This window comes from Sciurus carolinensis, chromosome 16, assembly GCF_902686445.1.
Source record: "Sciurus carolinensis chromosome 16, mSciCar1.2, whole genome shotgun sequence".
NCBI lineage: Eukaryota > Metazoa > Chordata > Mammalia > Rodentia > Sciuridae > Sciurus > Sciurus carolinensis.
In genome coordinates this window covers 11,727,508-11,745,587 of record NC_062228.1, presented here as the reverse complement: position 1 = coordinate 11,745,587, position 18,080 = coordinate 11,727,508, and the positions used below count along the sequence as shown (strand labels likewise).

The following is an 18,080-nucleotide window of genomic DNA, read 5'->3' as shown; positions in this document are numbered from 1 at the left end:
CCACAGATCACAAATGTTGGGGGTGATTGTACTAAACATGTTCAGACTTTTTTCTTGTAATTGTTTTCTAAACAATATGGCAAAATGACTATTTATACAGAATTTACTTTATGTTAATCTAGGGATGATTTAGAGCATACAGAGAATGTGCCCAGGTTATATGCAAATATTATGCCAGTTTACATAAAGAACTTGAGAACTCTTGGATTTTTGTATCTGTAGGGGTCCTGGAACTAACCCCCCTATGGATACTGTGAGGCAACTGTACAAGAAAGGGTTTGTGAATGCTTTCAAGAAATTAATAGCTGATATGGTGGAACATGCCTATAATCCCAGCAGCTTGGGAGGCTGAGGCAGGAGGACTGCAAGTTTGAGGCCAGCCTCAGCAACTAATTGAGGCCCTCAGCTCCCCAGAGAGACTCTGTCTCAAAAAATATATAAAAAGGGCTGCAGATATGGTTGTGTTAAGTACCCCTGGGTTCGATCCCTGTTACCAAAAAAAAAAAAAAAAAAAGAGTTGTTTCAAATTAATACCTTTTCACTCATGGATTCTTCAAATTTATGGTTAAAGAGGCACTTATACACTCTGCCTTCACCAGCTTGTGTCTGTAAGATGAAACACACACAGTATTACTATTAGTTAAGTAACTACTAAGTAAGTGCATCATCTATGATCTCATATAAAATGTTCTAGTAAATACAGTTAGAGAACAAAGTGAAGTGTCAAAGTGAAACTCCTTTCTTACAACTTTATGTTAGAGTCAATAAAACTCTTAACAATCAGTAGCTCTAAAAGTTAATGCTGTTAATTCAAAACAGCGGCAGAGAGGAAGTATATACAAGTCACTCTCAGTCCTTTGCTGTGAGAATGCAGACTACAAAGTGTCAGAAAGATGTCTAAGGAGCTAGAGGCACAGCTCAGTGACAGAGCATTTCTTGCCCCACATACTCAAGGCCCTGGGTTCAATCCCAAGTACTGCAAAAAACAAACAAACAAACAAACAAACAAACCCAAAAAACAGGAAGTTGTCTAAAAGGGTCATCAGATAGTAATCAAGGATTTAGTTTTTAAAGTAAGTACTAGCCAAAACCATGTAAATATGAAATGTGTCAGTTTTAACCATACAATAAGTGTGAACAGAATTCTCCAGTAAGATAAAATTCCTATAGATAAAACAGATTTCTAAGAACTGAAATTGAGAGGTGAGGTAAAGTAGAAAAAATAATGTGTGGAGACTGTTAGAAGCCAACTGTTAACAAGATGCTAAATCATCAAGGCCGAGCATCCAACAGGGTTTTCTATTATCTTGGAATGGACTCCATCTCTCATTTCTGTGGCTCTTCTACACGTGAGGGTTTGTGGTGGTTTACTTTATTTTGGAATAGAGCATTAAAGATACTTAAAAAGAAAGGAAGAAAGAACAGCTTCTGGGCTGACTCACATTTTCACAAAAACGCTCCCGATCATCTCTGCAAGCAAAATACAAATGCCGGTCTAAATGAAAGTCATCTGAGGACAGCTCAGCCACCCGAAGAATGGCTTTCTTGCAGAGTTCAGAGACTTGAATCTTGGGTTCCTTTTCTTCTGCTTCCTTCACCAGGCCTTTCTCCAAGCACGATACCACCTCACCTTGTGAATGTGCGTCCTAAAATAGGAAGGATACTAATATTTTAACCTTTGCCACATGGGTTTCAAATAAACATCATTTAGCTAAAACCCCCCAACATGGTTAGATTACTGATGTTCCATTGAAATCAAGCAGGAATCCACCACATTATGCAAGTTAAAAAAGCTCTTAATAATCTTTAGCCAAAATATATATGCTCTATGCTACAAATGAAAAAACATATCCTGAAAATTTTAAGTATAGGTTAGCACTAGAATTTAAAGGTTAAAGGTCAGAAAATTCTTAAGAAATGACATCAGCCCAACGTCTGGTTCATGTCAACATTAAAACAACATTGCAGAAATCACTATACATTTACCTCTAAAAGCTAGATATTTCCCAAATAACAGTGCTTTTAGTCAAGTGAAAAAACAACAAACCAGCCAGGTGTGGTGGTGCACATCTGTAATCCCAGCAGTTTGGGAGATAAATTTGGATTTATATTAATGTGATTTAACAATATAACCATGGTTTATATAAACTGATTCTGAATTTTCCTAAGATCATCCAATTACCTTTGATTTTATACTGTATCATCCCACAGCTACCACAAGCATTCCTTCATCCAAAATAGAAGAAACTTCCCTAGATATTTTCTATTCAAGATTCTAATTTTCTATAGTTCTAATATATGCTACAACAACTTGAGAGGTATAACCATTAATATAGGTAAACCACAGCAGTTGAAAATAGTGTTACCATTTATTTACACACACATAAAAATTGTTATGGTAAAATACAAGTCCACAAAACCATAATTATATAATATAAAGATTCTGCATAATCTAAAGTTCCTCCATTCTCCTCTTACTCCCCACTCCCATTAAATATCATTATCCCCTTATCACAGAAAACATTCGACCTTTGGTTTTTTGGGATTGACTTATTTCACTTAGCATGATATTCTCCAATTCCATCCATTTATTTGCAAATGCCATATTTTTCTTTATGACTGAATAAATAGAGGGGGGGAATAATAGAGGGGGAAAATGAAAAATGGTGGAATGAGACAGACATCATTAGCCTATGTACATGTATGATTACAGGAATGGTATGAATCTACATTGTGTACAAATAGAAATGAAATTATGTACCCATTTGTGTACAATGAATCAAAATGCAGTTTGTAAAAAATTAAAACAATAAATAATTAAAGTTTTTAAAAAAATTCTGAAAACCAGGTAGGGAAACAACTACTTCAGGCAAAATTTCAATAAAAGAATATATATACATATTTTCTGCCTTATTGTAACAAAATTTGTTCTGTAACATTTATTTCTAAGTGTTCCGTGCAAATGCTTATGTTCTTCTAAAATACCTATGAAGCAGGGACAGAGTTGTGTATCTATTGTACAGATGAATAAACAGAGGCTTAAAGGAATTATGCAACTCCTCTGAGCTGCAAAATGTAAGGTGCCTAACGAGCAGTCCATCGTTTATTTTTTAGATTTGGGTTTAATGTGGTGGGATCTATGAAACTCCTAGAATTTATGTGTGGGTTTTGTACATTTTTCTGAGGAGGTTTCATAGTTTTCATAGGGTTTGATAACCCAAAACTGATTAAGAAGCACCTTGCACCAGTAGATTGACAGACCTTTCTATTCTCTATCAGGACTTTGACCTTTTCCACTACCTTTATCTATCTAATGCTTAGAAACCTGGCATGACTGAGGAGGTTTTTGGAGAAGAAAACTGAGGGATGAGTGACAAAAGGGATGAAGAGAAAAGTAGCCAAACACCCCAGCAATCTGGAATAGGCTTATTTTTTTCTTTATAATTTATGAGCTCTACTTAAGCAAGGCCTACCTATTTCTATCTCTACCTATTTCTATCAAAGAAGAAACAAATCAAAGGTAAGAACAGAAATATATCACTTACTAGTTACAGCATACCAGTGATTATAATAAATGTTATAAAATAATATCCTATGCCAAAGTTTAGCAGGTCATAAAAACTTATATAACCACTAGCAATTAGATTTTTTCTTCCAATTTAAAAATTTTAAATCTTGATCATATATGAAAATATATAAAAAGTCCACAAAACCACACTTTTGCCTATAAGAATCAAAAGAAAGGACTTACATTTATTTTCGTCATAAGCTCTAACAAATTGTGTATTATACTGAGATTGTTATAAAGCATCAAAAGGAAGTTAAAAATAATAGCATGCTAGTCAACTCTTGAAGTTCAGACTTCAATCCAAGCATCACAGGGCAAGGAAATGATCCCATTTAATGAGTCAGCCAAATGTTTCCCAGTGTATTTGGGGTTTATAATTGTTTTAAATATGTCACCAGGAAGATTAAATATTTAGTACTATTATATTTTTTAATGGTACCATTTGCTTCTTTTCAGATTTAAGGCATCATCATGATGGCTTATGAACGCCATAAGGAATCCAAGATTTCATTTTAATTATAGCAACTGTAAGAGCTCACATTAGTATTAGGTCATAACACCATTTCCACTAGATGTTTTCATTCATTATATCTTTCAGATAATATATATTTCAATGAAAAGATATTTCAGGAGTTCCCCAGAGTCTCTGAACTATTTGGTTCAACCGTTTGAGTTATATAACTGAAATATATACAAATATTTGACAATGAAGACTATATGGCTAATCATTAAATTTTAATAAAAATAAATGAGGTGAACTCACACCTGTATATTACCTATGAGATACTAAAATTACTTAGGTAATATACACACTGGAAATATGATTAACAAATGATCCTGTAAATGACCCTGGATTTATAATATTTTGAGTTTTTTTTTTTTTTGGGTGAGGGGAATAAGGGATATGCTGGGGACTGAACCCAGGGCCTTGCACATGCTAGGCAAACACTATTATTGAGCTCCATCCTTAGATCTCAATAGTTTTTTATTATTGCTTAAAAACATCTGCCTGAAAATACTGCCAATGACTTCAGTTTTTTGAAGACTGATAGGTAGTTCTTTTTCTTCTCCATATTCCATATCCTTAAAAATAAACCAACAATAGCAGAAAAGAATAACATTAATATCAAAATAGTAGGCAAGAACTTATGTATGTATATATGTATGTATTTATGGTACTAGGGAATAAACTCAAGTAGGCAAGTGCTCTACCACTGAGTTATATCTCAGCTCTTTTTAAAATTTTATTTTGAGACAGTATCATGCTAAGTTGCCCAGTCTGGCTTCCAACTTGCAATCCTCTTGCCTCAGTCTCCCAACTAGCTGGGATTATAGGTGTGAGTCATCATGCCTGGCAAGAACTCAGTTTTTATCTCTGATATAAACCATTTTCTATTTCACCATTTCTGGTGTCTCCCATAATCTAGACTGGTAGAAAGAGAATGTCTGAGTTACTCCAAGTAGTTGGTTAAAAACAGGAAATAATGAAATGATATAATTACTGAAAGTATAAGAGCAATCCTACTGTGGCATAGGTCTACAATTAAGTTCCTTTTTGGAGGCCACACTCAATTTTTTTTTTTTTTTTTTTTTTTCAAATGAATCATTCACACTTCTGCTTTTGGAAATCTTCTCTAATACAGATTAACCAGAAATCCTCCCCTCTGACCTTGGAGAAGATCAGTTCAAAGCCAGTCATGGTACAGTTTTCAAGTTTCAACAGCAATAAATTTGAAATTGATGAGATTGTTCTCTTCTGTGGTCAGAAGCCAATTAACTAATTTTCAGGATAAAATTATCTAGTAAACTAAACAACTGGCCATGGAGAAGCAAACAACAGTTGGAAAAAAAGGTAAAGAAGAGCTGAGGACATGCCTCCCTCTCATTTTTAAATGCAGCTGTGGTACCAAAACAAATTACACTGGAAGAAACATGCTTTTTCTGAGGCACAAGTGCAGGCATGAGCCCATCTCACTGTCTCCTAAATACAATAAAACTTTTGATGGCAAGGTGGTGATATAGAAATTGTACCTAACTGCTAGGTATATCAAAAGATTAAAATGGCCGAGTGTGGTGGTACACACCTATTATCCCAGCTACTCAAGAAGTGGAGGCAAGAGGAACAGGGTTAGAGGCCAGCCTGAGCAATTGAGCCAGACCCTGTCTCCAAATGAAATTTTTAAAAAGAACTGGGGATGTAGCTCAGTGGTAAAGCAACAATGGATTTAATACTAATACAACAAAAAAAACAAAAGTGAAAACAAAACCCTGGTCTTTCTTTAGCTTCCTTAAAGGGTTATGCCAAGCTTACAGAGCTTTTAAGACTGAATCAGAGGTATCTATGAAAGGGCTCAGGGCTCTGTGCTGATAAAGAGGACAGGGCACAAAGGCCTGGTGACAGCCAAAACCCTTCTTTTGAGCTGGTGTGCTCAGTTACAGGATTCTAATATCATGCCCCCTTTGCTAAAGATAGCTGCAAACCACGAACAGAGGGCAAAGAAACAAATGAGTTTATTTTCCATCCTATGTCCTAAACAAAAGATTAATGAGTGGCAGCCTTTAATAGCTGATGCCACAGGTCTCAGACCAAGTCTCCCAATGGTATTCATGACCTTTTAAGAGTTTCTTTCATTTTTGCTGAGCAAACAAGTTCTGAGTAAATTGGCCAAACCTTCCTTGTGCCCTTCTGTTCAACAGGTTAATAATTTCAAACATAAGATCAGCTATAACTAAGGGAGAAACTAGTTAGGCAGTTCTTTTCTGTCTTTATTATAATCAGTTCTTCTGAGATGAAAATAATATATATTTATCAGAAGAACTTTCTTCTGATAAGTTAGAAGTACCTTTACATATCTTAACGTTTTCTAATATTTAAACATCTCATTTTACAAATGCAGACCAACCAGTGTGCCTGCTAAGTACACTTGCTAAGTACACTTACATGGTTTGCATGTGAGATATCCTACAAAAGCTCCTGTTAATGCAGAAATGTTCAGAAGTGAAAAGATTGGATCATGCGAACTGTAACCTCACCGGCCCATCCTAGTTTGAATGGACTGACTGGTGGTAACTGTAGGAGGGTGGGGCGGAGGAGGTGAGTCACTGGAGGAGTGCCTAGAAGGGCTCATTTGTCCTGTGACCTTGTCCTCCCTCCCCCTTTCTCTCTGCTTCCCGACCTCATGAACTGAACAGCTTTCCTCTGCTGGGCCCTTTCCCATGATATTCTCTCACCTTGGGCCCAGAGCAATGGAGCTGGCTGTCTATGAACTGAGACCTCTGAAACTGTGAGCCCCAAATAAACTTTTTCTCCTCTAAGTTGTTCTTTCAAGTATTTTGGTCAGAGACACAAAAACTGACTAAAACAAGGTAACAGTGAGATTATGTGCAGAGAAACAGAGAACTCGGGTCTCTCTTTGCCAGAAGCATGTTATGGGTAATACTTTGAAGATAACATTGTCTTCACAGATGTTGACTCCTTTACTTCCCCATACAGTACTGAACATTTTGTTATAAAACATGAAATGCATTCATAGGTCAACGAGTCTTAGATCTTAGAGGTGTGTCTGGGCAAGTTTCTTTTAATTTGAACCCTGTCACTCTATTCCTAAATTTTTCCCATGTGAATTACATGGGAAATCCCAAGTGAATTACATGAGAAAATTTTCATTTCATTACAAATGAAATGGTTTTCATTTATCAAGCTCCTAAGTTTATAAGATCCCTTTGGTGATACCTTTTCACCAAGTCGAATGCTGCCACATTTCAGAATGTTGATGTCATTTTTGCAGTCATCCATAAAACCGCAGATTAAACGGTAATCACTAAAAATGATGGCTGTCATCTTGGTAATGTATTGGTGACACTGGTACTCAGTGATGTTGCCTCGGTGATCCACCAAGCAGGAAACCATGTAACCTTTTCCAACTGGTTCATCCGCACATTCTTTAATCTGTTCAAGAGAAAGTGGCTGATTTACACAAATATTCTGTGCTTGAATCAAATAACTTTTAAGAAAGAGACGATGTTTGGTACTTTCTGTTGATTTCCTAACTATTTATTTGGGAGAAAAAAGGAAAGCATTTAGAAATACATTCATTTAAAAAAGAACAATGTAGCTGGGCATGGTGGTGCATGTCTATAATACCAGCAACTCAGGAGGCTGAGGCAGAAAGATTGTGCATTCAAACCTAGCCTCAGCAACTTAGCAAGTCCCCAAGCAACGCAGCAAGATCCTGCCTGTTATAAAATTAAAAAGGGCTGGGGATGTGGTTCAGTGGTTAAGTGTCCAGGGTTCAATCCTTGGTATCCAAAAAAAGGCAGGGTGGTGGTGCTGGGAATATAGCTCTGTTGGTAGAGCGCTTGCCTTGCATGCGAAAGTCCCTGGGTTCAATCCCTAGCACCACCAAAAAAAGAAGAAAGTGCCATTCTGTGATATTATAACAGATACACTGGTTTTTGTCCATAATTCTTTTCTTGCAACTCCCTCCCCAAGGCATTTCACAGAAATTAGAATTTCCCCAAGTCGGATCATAGACTATAATCCTCCTGGTAAGTCTCCATAAAAGTAAGTCTCCAAAAAGACAGGGTTCACAGAGTTTCCCAAGAGCTGAACATGCAGAGGTTCCTGGAGCATAATACACCCCTTCTCCCATACCTTGATAGATGCACCTCTTCATCAGAATCTTTGAAATAGTCTTTATAATAAATCAGTAAATGTGTTTCCAATAAGTTCAGTGAACACTTGAGCAAATTAATAGAACTTGAGGACAGGGTTGTGGAAGCCCTGATTTATAAGGGTTCAGAAGCAGGTAAAACCCCTAGTTTAGTTTGTGACCTAAAGGGGTGGGGACAGTCTTAGGAAATGAGGCTCAACCTGTGAGATCTGACACAGTCTCCAGGGAGATAGTGTCAGAACTGAATTGAATTAGAAGACACTAGGCCGGTGTCCCTAAAAACAGTTCATTTGCTGGTGGGAAAGCTTGTCTCAGGAACTTAGTGAGACCTTGTCTCAAAAATAAAAAGGGCTGGGGATGTGGCCTGGTGGTTAAGCACCCCTAGGTTCAATCCCCAGTATGGGGGGCGGGGGGTAGAAGCAGCAGTAAATTCTGGAATTTAAGTAAACAGTTACACACTGGCTTGAGAGGTAGCAGAAAACGTCAGTAGTTAAGATGAGTGTTCTTTCAGCTTAATCTTTGTCATTTTTTGATGATCCCTAAAAACAGGGTCATGAGTATATTTCCAATCAAAGGGGTTTTTCTGAGGGTACTGGGGATTGAACCCAGGGGTGCTTGAACCTCCAGCCCTTTTTATTTTGTCTCGGCCTCCTGAGTCACTAGAATTACAGGCGTGACTGGGGATATGGCTCAGTGGTAGTGCTTGCCTAGCATTAAAAAGGCCCTGGATTCAATCCTCAGCACCACCAAAAAATAAAAATAAAATATTCTTCAAATACAAAAAAGATACCCAAATATCACAATTTTCATTAACATCATTAAAATGTTTCCCTTAGTATCTGTACAGTGCTATACATTTTCATTAATTTTTTGTCTTTATACTCAGTAAAAGTTAATACCTTTAACCTTTATAGCACTAGCTCCTTATTGAAGCATATACTTCTTTGGTTTGACTGATCCAAATGCAGAGCCAAAGTACTGAGGAGTGTTAAGCTTCCTGGGGTTTGGATTTGCCTCTGGCCTGGCAGGTTGTAAAGATGTGAGAGCAGCGATAATAACCTCAGCAGTGGCTCTGGATGGTTTGGGACCAAGAGAACCTGATAGTGAAAAGAAGTCTAATTATACCCCTGCCTTCCTATCTCTGAACCAAGACAGATGTCATTTCCAAGAAAGGTAAAATAACCAAGTCATTCCTTTCTTAAAGACTGTTCTGGTCAACAGATGTAATTTTCTCTTCTAAATCATTTAATATTTATGAAACTTTTTTTAAAACCTACCTCTGATATGGTTGACTTGCAAACCTCTCTGGCCACAGATTCAAACTTGGGATCGGTAGTCAGGTTCAGCTTGTAATTCCACAATAACTAGGTTCAAGAGGAAAACCAAACAGGGGGGAAACAAACAAAAATCCTCTAGTTAGAATAATATGAAATTTTGTCATTAGTGTTTAAATTATGTAAGTCAATTATACAGTCAAATAAAACATTTATGCATCAGGTAACAAAAAGTAAGACAAAATGCCATCCCATTCATAGATAAGAGGAAGAAAACATGCAGACAAAATAAAAGCAGTACCATTTGGACATATTTTTTTTTCCTATTTTACTAAAGGACAATTTTTTAAAAACTATTAATGAAAAATCATTTAATGTCAAGAAAAAACTTAAATATTAAAATTGCTGATAAAGTTTTCAGAGACAATATAAACAGGTTGTGTAGGCCAAATTTGCTTAAACCAAAAACTCAGCTGCTCAGATGGGGTGGGCTTTGTCCCAGATTTCACAACCATCACTGCTTTCATCGATCAGTTTTATGAAGGAGAATTGCCCAGGGTCTAGTTTCCATGCTTCTCTATCTCATTCCTTTAAAACACCTGACTTGAAGCTGGGGATGTAGCTCGGTCAATAGCAGAGCATTTGTCTAGCATGCTTTAGGCCCTGGGTTTGATCCCTAGCACTGCTCCATGCTCCAAAAAAAAGATCAAAACATCAAAACACCTGACATAAAATATATTTTACACAACTAGCCATTATTGTTCCCAGGTGAGGGCTGAATATTATTTTATCTTTGAAACCTCAGCTAAATAATTTCAATAAATGACCCTTAAAAGTACTTAAAAGTAGCAAATACAAGCCTTCAAACTGCTCAGAGGAAAGAACAGAGGCTTTGGATGATGTAGAATGATGAAGAGGTTTTTTTTGGAAGGGGTTCATTTCTTTCTCTCTGACTACTATATTCCAGGATGAAAGAATACAACCAGTCATTCACTGAATCAGTCAAACATCCTCTTGGCACTTTGGTTGTGCCACACACAGTCTAATCTCTAGGAGCTTCATAGGCCACTGGAGGAAACAGAAGCATTACAATGAGTACCTACTACCTTCAGGCACTATGCCAGAGATGGGGGCATAAAGCAGAAGGAAAAAGACTCACACTGTATGGTGGTGGCTAAGGTCAATGGCAGAAGTGGTTAACCAGGCAGTGTGATCTGACTCTGCTCCTCCACCTCCCATCTTCAATACCCTCAACTCCAGCCATTCTGAACTACATAGGTTCCCCTGAGTCACCCTCACCCTTCTATCCTCCTTTCCTTTGCATACCTGGTGTCCCAATGTCTCAGTTCATCTGAAAGAATTCTTTCTAAACCTTGTGGATTGAGCCCAGGATAATTTGACCATAGCCACCTCTTCCTCCTTCTCCATCACTCACTGAATTGTGTTCCTCCTTTGTATTTTCATAATGTCCCCTACATGCTTCTGCTATCACATTTATCACACTACATTTTTATTGCTTATTTTCTTTCTAGTTTGACTCTTCCTTATTTTGTCCTCCTGTGACCGAGCTTATGGTGGTTGGGCGATCAGAGCTTTCCATTGTATTTTTGGAGGGGAGAAGAGAAGAAATACTGCTGTCTTGTTTCTTTACCAAATCTTCCTCAGTGCTTATACAGATTTAACCACTTGTTTGTGTGTTGTGCTTAGTGCAGTTTCTATATACCTCTGTTCTACTTCTAAAGAGCCTTCCTTCCTCTTCAGTGACTACTGTTACTCTGGGGCTGAAGTTCAAACATGATTTACAGGACTTTCTGATCTGGCCTGTCACCTGAGTCCTCCTCCCTTGGACTCTGAGTTGAGTTCCTCTAACATGTCCTGCTCCCATGCATGGTGCTTCATTTATTTAAAACAGACTTCTCCCTACCCTTTAATATGACTGGCTGCTTCTGACCTTTGAGGTTTCATCTTAGGTAGCATTTTCCCCAGTAAATTTTCCCTGACCAAAGCCCTCATCCCACCTCCACCTAGGGAACTCTTCACACTTCTTGCTGTGGCTCTGCAGTTCATGCTAAGGATTTTGAATTTCATCTTAAAGGAAAGAGGAAGCTAGCTGATAATTTTTAACCAGAGAACTCAAAGATCAACTCTGATTACAGTGTGGAATAGGGCAAGATTGGAGAAGGTTAGTAGACCACTTAAGAGGCAAGAATTGATTTGGGTAACAGAAAATGGGATATACTTGAGATAAGGAGAACAAGGTACAGGACTAGGTGAGGGGGTGAAGGATAATTTTTTCTTCATAGACACATTCCCTAAAAGTATAGTCTGTAGCTCATTTTATCTACTTCCTCTTTCATTTGCCTTCAGAAATGACAAGAGAATGCTACCTATTTAGTCAAACAGTTCTGTAAAGACAGTTAAAATCCAAAACAAGGCTGGGGAGGTAGCTCAGTGATAGGGTGCTTGCCTGGTAAACAGGAAGCTCTGGGTTTGATACCCAATACTACAAAAATAAATAAAATAATAAAATCAAATTTAAAAATCAAAACAATCAATTACTGCCAAGTCCCTTTCTAAACTCCTCCCTAGAGGTACTTAAAATTCCTTTTGCTTTGTCTTATAATTACCTCTATATCTGTAAACTAGTGCTTAACCTATTTCTTAATTTGTCAGTTTTAGGTATTCTATAATTTACAGTGTAGATGAAGCATGAACTCTCGTGCCCTTCTTCCTAATCCCAGTCCTCCCAACGTAGTTAAGTCACAATGTTGTCAGATACTCAGAATTTACATTATTGATTATGTAAGAAATTTTATGTGTATGTGTACACACACACACACACACACACACACACAGAGCAATGTCAATATTATATTTCTTTTCCTATACAACTTTCAATCTGTCCTACAGTTAACCATCATTTACTTTACAGGCCTATTTTTCTATTTACTCATTACTAATTGATCCTCAGTCACTTTACCAGAAATGTGTACCTTCTCTCAGAATGACCAAACCTACCCATAATCTACCAGGTGAGACATTCTTCAGGAGTCTTCTATCTCGCCCAAGCAGGTCTGGCAGCTCCCTAGGCTTCTGCACAGGGGTCACCCCTCATCAGCCCCCTTTGCTCTTGTCTTGTACTAAGTAATTAATTACTAGGTTCTTTATCTTTCTCTGTGTATTCCTTTATTTTATTGATGTACAGTAGCTTTATGAAAAAAATATGCAGGTCATAAATGTTTTAAAAACTGCAGGTCTGGAATAGCTTTATTGTACATTACTTCAAATGAAAACTTTTCCTCATACTTTCAAAGGCACTGGTCCACTATCTCCTAGCTCCCAGTAATGCTGCTAAGAAGTACAGTATTCAAATCTAAGTACTTTGATTATGACTTGGTTTTTTTCCTCTCTGAAAGCTTTTGTATCTTTCCCCCCACCACAAATTCTGAAATTTCACTGACATGTACCATGCTGTAGGCTATCTCTCCCTCCATAGCACTGGGTATTTGGTGAAGTCTTTGAATTTAGAAATGCATATCCTTCCTTCAGTTCTTAGAAGTTTCCTCACTTTCCCCCCACCCCAAGTGCCTACTTATATGCCAAGTTCTGTTTAAGGCAGCAATGAGCAAAAACGGGAAAAATTCCTGCTTTCAAACTGTTTACCTTCTTGAAGGAAGATATAATGTGTGAATAATCAAAAGAATATATTAGGTGATACACTAGGGCAGAAGGAATTGGATACTACTTTATATGAGGGGGAAAATAAGTATCCATAGAAGGTGAAATATTCTGTTCTTTATGTGTGCGTGTGGTATTAGGGGTGGAACCCAGGACCCAGCACACGCTAGGCAAATGCTCTACTACTGAGCTACATACATCCCAGTCCCCGCCCCCCTTTTTGGGGGGTACCAAGGATTGAACCCAGAGGCGCTTAACTACTGAGTCACATCCCCAACCCCTTTTTATATTTATTTAGGGACAGGGTCTCACTGACTCGGTTAGGCCCTCACTAAGTTGCTGAGGCTGGCTTGAACTCGTGGCCTCCTGCGCCACTGGGATTACAAGAGTACACTGAGCCCATTTTCTTTTTGAGACATGGTCTACCTAAATGCCCAAGTTGGTCTCAAATTTGAGGTCCTTCTGTCTCAGCCTTCTAGCAGCTAGGATTACAGGAGTGCACCACCAAGCCCAGTTAGCCAACATCTTCTTAACAAACCAGTGGGGATGACTTCCAAGGTCCCTAACAAATGACACACTCAAGTACAAGTCACTACATCCAGGGAAGTCCAAAGTATGGTGTCCCTACTGCGTATTTATAATGCATTTATAGTTATTCTTGTTCATGTTAAACTTACAAGCTGGGTTATTTTTATCATAAGCAATGCTACCCAAAAACTTAATTGACATTTTACTTTTATCAGGATAAGAAGGAATCTGAGTTAAGAAATGAGCAGACCCCGGCTGGGGAGATAGCTCAGCTGGTAGAGTGCTTGCCTTGCAAGCACAAGGCCCTGAGTTCGATCCCCAGTACCGCAAAAAAAAAAAAAAGAAAGAAATGAGCAGATATCAAATTCTCATAAAGAAGAGGAAAGAATTTTGCTCATCTTTCACTCACAGGGTTGTCATGAGCTGCTACAAATGCCCCTTTGCATAGATAAACATTTCTGTTGGGTAAATACCTAGAAATAAAATGGCTACATCATACAATATGTTTATGTTTCATTCTAGTAAATAATGCTAAACGCTTTGAAAGTAGTTGAACAAATTTACATTATCATTATCATATATGAAAGGCCCCTAGTTCCATATTCATACCCATACTTGGTATTGACACTGTCAGTCTTTTCAATTTTCATAATTCTGATGGTGCAGGCATCTGACCACTAATGAGGCTGAGCACCTTTTCAATGTTTATGTCATACAGATGTCATATTTGAGACGTGGATGTTCAAGCATCCTAACCAAAATTTTATTCCTTTGACTTTAATACTTTGCATAAGTTCTTTATATATTCTCAATACTGTTGGATATGTTGAAAATATTTTCTTGGTGGCTTGCCTTTTTACTCACTATTATCTTTAATAAATTTTTAAAAAATTTTATAGTGTGGTGCTGGGGACTGAACCTAGGGCCTTGTGCATCCTAAGCAAGCTTCTCCACTGAGCTATATCCCCAGTCCCCAAAAAATAAATATTTATGTAATTTATCAATCTTTTGCTCTATGATTAGTCCTTTCTCATTTAAGAAATCTTTGCTAATCCTCAAAGTCAAGATATTTTTCTCTGTTAACTTTTTAGACATTTTATTGTTTCACTTTCACATTTGAATCTACAAAGGATCCAGAATGAATTTTATGTGAATGGTGCCTTATTCAAGTGTTCATATATATATATATATATATATATATATATATATATACACACACACACACACACACACACACACACACACATACCATATATATATGGTGTTTCTGACCTTATTCTGCTCCACTGGTCTGGCTTGTTGATCCTTGTGCCTCTACCATATGGCAATTATAGAAGCTTTACATTAACTCTGGTCAAATTCTCTCTGCTTGGTTTCTTAATTGTTTGGGCTATGAGTGGCACTATGTGTTCCCACATAAATTTTACAGCCAGTTTGCCATTTTGATAACAAGAGATTTGGGATTGCATGAAATCTATAGGTAATTTGATAATAGTTGACATTTTTATAGTAAGTTTTCAACTTGTGAACTCACAAACATAGTTGCTCATTTATTTGCTTAGGTCTTTAAATTTATCTTAATATCTTACAGTTATCTGCACAGGAGTCTTATGCATTTTTTAAAAGAATTAATCTTGGGTATGCTATTTCAATACTATTATTAAAATATTTGCTTCTTATTATATGAAATACAACCAAGTTTTTTCCACATTATAGTTGTACATAATTATGGGATTTGTTGTTACATATTTCTACATGCACACAATATAACAATATTCTACTGAGTTTCATATACTGACCCTGTATCTAGGGATTTTACTGAAGTCATCTATTAATCACCTGCTAACAGTCTACCTACAAATTCTTTTTTGGATTGTCTACTAAAACAATTATGTCATCTACAAATAATGACAGTTTGATTTTTCCTTCCCAATTCTAGCCTTTTTTCTTGCTTGACTATACCAGCTAGGCCCTCTGTTACAGTGAGCAAGGATGTCTTATAGACAATCTTGGGAAGAAAGCTGTCAATAGTCTACATTTGCTGTAGGTCTTTCTATAGCCACTATTTATCAGATTAAATAAACTCCCTTATAGGACTATGCTAAAATTAGAACATTAAATACTAACTAAATATTTGATTAGGAATTATGGTTTTTAAAAATATGATAACAATCAGGTACAAATTCAAGGCCAGCCTAGACAACTTATTGAGACCTTGTCTCAAAATAAAATAAAAAGGGTTGGGGATGTAGCTCTATGGTAGAGCACTGAGTTCAATCCCCAGTATAGCAAAAATAAATAATTTTTTAAAAAAATATGATAATGATATTGTAATCACTGTTTTTCTAAAAGCTCTTACCTTTTGGGGGGTATTTACTGAAATATTAACACATGGAAAGATATGTCGTCTGGGTTCTGCTTCAGAATAATACAAAAGGAGTGGAAATAAGTAGGGGTATAGGAAACACTACTGAGCATCAGAATTAATAACAGAAGCTGTATGGTTATTATATGGGTGCTGACTATACTCTGTGGAATATAATTTACACTATGAAATTCACTCATCCAAAGTATAAGATGGTGGTTCTACAATCATCACTACTAATTACAGAGCACTGTCATTAATTCCAGAAGAAACTCCACACCTATTAGCAGTCACTTCCCATTTCCCAATTCCCCCAGTTCCTGGCAACCACTAAATCTTATCTTTGTGGATTTGCCTATTCTAGACATTTCATATCAATGAATCAGTTCTTGAGGTTCATCCATTTTTTAGCCAAATAATATCCCACTGTATGGATACACCATGTTTTATTTAGCCATTCATCAACTGAAGTGCATGTGAGTTTTTTCCACTTTTAGATTATTGTGAACAATGCTTCTATGAACATTTTTGTACACAATTCTATGTGAACATATGTTTTCAACTCTCTTGAGTATTGTGATATGATACATATACTTCGGTTTTTGTTCACAGTTCTGGCTCATAACTCCTTCCCCAAGAAAGGCCGCTGAAACTACAATTTTTATTTCCCAAGGCAAGTCATTGAAACTCTCATCTTTGAGTTGGCCACAAAGAAATTCTCTGACCTACTCTGGTTCAATAATAGGTCATGATACCCTCCTCATTCCAGAGGGGTACACCCCACACCCCTGTGCCCTGAGGAAGGAATGCCGCAGAGAGAGGCCAAGGATAATCTAGATGGACAGAACTTGCTGAATTTCCCCACCTAGTCTATTAGCAATCATGCCTATGCAATGAGGTCTTTATAAAAAACCCAAAAGGACAGGGTTCCAGAAGGAGATTGAACACAAGGAGATTCCTAGAAGGCAGCATGCTCAGAGACACTTAAAGCTCTGCACCCTTCTTCCATACCTTGACCTATGCATTTCTTCATCTGTATTCCTTGTAATATCCTTTAAAATAAATGGGTAAACGTAAGCCAGTGTTTCCCTGAGTTCTGTGAGTCACTAGAGTAAATAAATCACACCTGAGGAGGGAGTTGTGGAAAATTCAATTTATAGCCACTTGGTCAGAATCACAAGTAAAATGACCTGGGAGCTGGGCACAGTGTCACGTGCCTGTAGTTCCAGTTACTTCGGAGGGTGAGGTGGGAGAATCAAGTCATCCTCAGACTTCAAGGCCAGCTAGCTGGGCAATGTCATAAAATCTGTCTCTTTAAAAACAAAACAAAACAAAACAAAACAAAACAAAACAAAACAAAACAAAACAGAATACCACTTGGTGTTTGCCACTGACATCTAAAAAGTGTGTGTTGGGGGTGGAGGAAGTCTTGGGAACTGAGGCGCCAACCCCTGTGACCTGTCTGCTCTCTTTAGATAGACAGTGCTAGAACTGAACTGGATTAGAGGGTACCCAGCTGACATCCACTGCTGCAGACCAGACTGCTTGCTGAAGGGAAGAAACCCTACTTGTTCAGAGGTCAGAAGTCTTTGGTATTGACTGCTGTGTGACAGCAGAGGGGGGACAGGCGGTGTGCTTTCCCAACACAAGGCGCATACCTAGGAGTAACAGAGGTTTGAAGAATTGACGAACTGTCTTCTATGGTGGTTGTGCTACTTCACATTCCCATCAGCAATGTAAGAAGACTAAATTTCTCCATATCCATGTCAACATTTGTTATTGTCCACCTTTTTCATTATAGTCACCCTAGTGGGTGTGTAGTAGTGTTTCATTATGGTTTTGATTCGCATTTCCTTAAAGACAACACTACTGAACATCTTCTCATGTGTTTTCTGGCCATTTGCATATCTTCTTTGGAGGAATGTCTGTCTATTTATACCCACTGTGTCCTTTTATTTTGGGGACAGGGTGGTATTGGGGACTGAACCTAGGGC

The 18,080-nt window shown here is 37.5% G+C and overlaps 1 protein-coding gene across 1 annotated transcript in view; it reads right to left on the bottom strand.

Moving 5' to 3' along the window:
• The window catches only part of Glg1 (golgi glycoprotein 1), a 117,833-nt gene that overhangs the window by 35,668 nt on the left and 64,085 nt on the right, over positions 1 to 18,080 (bottom strand). The window contains exons 3-6 of the mRNA XM_047527872.1: positions 9,519 to 9,605; positions 7,302 to 7,517; positions 1,443 to 1,646; positions 535 to 606 (exon numbers count right to left, since the gene is read on the bottom strand). Of these exons, the coding sequence (XP_047383828.1) occupies positions 535 to 606; positions 1,443 to 1,646; positions 7,302 to 7,517; positions 9,519 to 9,605 (579 nt within the window). The remainder of the gene's footprint in view (positions 1 to 534; positions 607 to 1,442; positions 1,647 to 7,301; positions 7,518 to 9,518; positions 9,606 to 18,080) is intronic.